The following is a 2,976-nucleotide window of genomic DNA, read 5'->3' as shown; positions in this document are numbered from 1 at the left end:
TCAGGAGTTCAAGGCCAGCCTGGGCAATATGGTGAGACCTCATCTCCACAAAAAAATTGGCCAGGCATGGTGACACGCACCTGTAGTCCCAGCTACTTGGGAGGCTAAGGTGGGAGGACTGCTTGAGCCCAGGAGGTCGAGGCTGCAGTGAGCCATGAACATGCCTAGGAAACAAAGCAAGACCCTGTCTCAAAAAAAAATAAATAAAATACATACACTATACAAATAGCATATACTATACAGTGCTGCTCAGCATTCACAGTGTGCTTTATCCAGCTGGCTGTAAGCCCCATATCTCAGGACTTACACACTAGCCACAAGCCCCTTGAATGTTTTGAAAATCCCACAAGACTTAAAGTCTATATCACAAAAGATGTAGCTATGTCCCTTTCTCTATTACAGCACTAACTTGGCAGGGGTAAGATGGGTGACACTGAGGAGAACAGCTCCACCCCTGGAGGTGATCCAGTACTCACCGAAGGCTTACTATGTGCCAAGAGTTGGGGCACATAAGGGTTCAGACAATTTGGTCTTTGAGGGAGCTGTGTCTACCGCAATAGACAGATAAGGCTCAGAAATAATTACAAGAACAAAAAGACAAATGCTTAACAAAGATGTGGGTACACACATTTAGGGGAGTATTGAAAGTATCTATGGGTTTAGAAAACGGGGAAGGTATCTTCAGCAGAGATCAGAGTATGTAGAACAGCAGCCTCGGTGTCAAAAGATCACGACCATTCCTGACTTTGCCATCACCTGTGCAAGGGACCTCTGTAAATCCTTCTCTCAGTTTCCCCCTATATAAAGCTACAGCTAGATGAGATGCTTCTCCTACAATCACCCAGCTCTCTAAATGTATTAGAAATGCCTAGGTTCAAATCTTAACTCTGTTACTTAAAAGTCTCTTGACCTTGAGCGGGGGAATTAATTACCCCGTGCCTCCGTCTCCCCACTGCCGAACAGAGGGTTGGCGTGATCATCAAATACTACTGCACGTCAATCACTTCGGGCAGGGCCTTGGCAAGTAGTAAGCCCTCAATAAACGATAGTTACTGCCGGAGGAGCTGCAGGAGGCAAACACCAGATGCAAGGGTTGTGCCTGCTGTGCTCCCAGGGCCCTCCTAGGCCTGAGCCATCACCCCTGGGGGGATGGGAGCGCAGGGCCGGGGCTGCACACTCTGCACGCATGTGTCACCGGCCAGGCTCGGCACGCGCCTCTCCCCGCCATAGGGAGAAAAGCGATGGCTCAGCAGCCCCAGGGCCCATTCCCACCCCTCGGGCAGGGAACTCCAGGAGGGAAGGGGCTCCGATCCCACTTACCATGCTGGCCGGGGAGGGGGCGGCTCAGATGAGCTGGTTCTTGGGCTTCGGACACGTCCCGCTTGCACAGTTCAGGTCATGGTCCCGGCAGACTCGGGAAGTCCCCCGCCCGTGCAAAGACAACCCCTTCCCCACCGGGCCCCGTGGGGACCCTCTAAAAAGGGCAGGGCCACCCGGGTCGCCTCATCGGGGGCCCCGGAGACAATTCATCCAGACCCACCCGCCCCTCCCCAAGGAAACTGAAAAAGCAGGAAATGGGGCTCGGATGCCGGCGAGGAGGGCAGCGGCTCGGGACCCCCGCCCGGGCCCGACCCCCGCGGGGGAGGCTGCGGGCCCAGGCAGGGGCTCCCCGGCCTCCGCAGGCAGAGGTGGCTGTGGGCCCGGCCCCGAAGCTGAAGGGGCGGAGGCTGACGGTGCCTCGGCTGCGCGGCCCAGGCGGCCGGCTCAGGGGAGAGGCCTGGGGGCCCGCGCTGTCCTCGCCGCCTCAGCCCACACGGCCGCTGCCGCCGCCCCCGAGAGCATCCCTGCTCGCGCCCGCCCTGTAGCCGCCCGCTAGTACCGCGCGGCCACCCCCGATCAACAGCCCCAACGCGCCGGAAGTGGCGAGCTCCAGGCGGCCTCACAGCGCGGCTGCCGGGCTGCGGCGCTGGAACCGGACCAATCCGGAATCGAGCGGGGCCAGCGGGGGGAGCGGGCGGAAGGCGGGGCCGCACCTGACGGCTCCCACTGGCCCCGCCCTCTGGTCACGCCCCCTCTGGCCGCGCCCACAACCCGTCTGTCCACGCGGGCCAGCAGCCATCTTGGTAAAGGGAGCCAGGGCTGCCATTTTAGTAAAGACGCGGTTTCTCTTTCACTTCCTTCGCTGCATTCATTCCCCAAAGCGTTACTGAGCGTCTTGTACGTGCGGAGCGTCGCGCTGGCTGGGTGGCGGCACACGGCGTCGTGAGCTTACATTCATGCAGTCCCCTGGAATATAGTGGACTATATTAGCCCGACTATATTCCAGGCGCTGCTGTGGGTGCTAGGACGAGAAAGATAAACAAAACTTCTATAGTCAAAGTGCTGAGGGGTCAGAGAACGTGTTAGATTCCTGTTCCTAGCTTCCAACCCACTTTACTCGTGAAAGTACTCATCTTTATTTTATTTTTAGGGACAGGGTCGTGCTCTGTTGCCCAGGCTGGAGTGCAGTAGCGCAGTCGTGGCTCACTGCAGCCCCAACCTCCTGGTGCACCACCATGCCCTGCTAAATATTTTTATTTTTTGCAGAGATGAGGTCTCCCTACGATGCCCGGGCTGGTCTGGGACTCCAGGGCTCAAGCAGTTTTCCCTCCTCAGCCTCCCAAAGTGCTGGGATTACAGGTGTGAGTCATCCAGCCAGGCTGAAAGTGCTAATTTTAAGAAACAGAGTCAGGAAACTATCCCAAACAGCTGAGACTGAGCCTGCAAGTGTGTGTACTACCTAGATTGGAGCAAATCTATATAACTCTATGGGTCTTGTCAACCTTAAATAACGAGATTGAGAAAAAAGGATTAAGTATAGGATTTATTCAAGCGCAAAGCTTGAGGATGGTCAACCAGAAGCATAGATTCAAGTTGCCCTGAATATGTGCTCCAATTAGCAGCAGCTACAAATGGGGTTTTTTTTGTTTTTTTTTT

The 2,976-nt window shown here is 55.8% G+C and overlaps 1 protein-coding gene across 2 annotated transcripts in view; it reads right to left on the bottom strand.

The window, feature by feature from the left end:
* XPO6 (exportin 6) overlaps positions 1 to 1,987 on the bottom strand; it is a 123,208-nt gene extending 121,221 nt beyond the window's left edge. For both annotated transcript variants that reach the window (XM_017525721.2, XM_017525723.2), the window contains exon 1: positions 1,321 to 1,987. In XM_017525721.2, the coding sequence (XP_017381210.1) occupies positions 1,321 to 1,323 (3 nt within the window). In that variant the 5' untranslated portion in view covers positions 1,324 to 1,987. The remainder of the gene's footprint in view (positions 1 to 1,320) is intronic.
* Positions 1,988 to 2,976: the final 989 nt, after the last annotated feature.

Source organism: Cebus imitator, unplaced genomic scaffold (genome assembly GCF_001604975.1).
Source record: "Cebus imitator isolate Cc_AM_T3 unplaced genomic scaffold, Cebus_imitator-1.0 Scaffold39, whole genome shotgun sequence".
NCBI classification, from domain to species: Eukaryota; Metazoa; Chordata; class Mammalia; order Primates; family Cebidae; genus Cebus; species Cebus imitator.
Note: the sequence above shows the minus strand (reverse complement) of the source record. Positions and strands in the feature narration are given on the sequence as shown.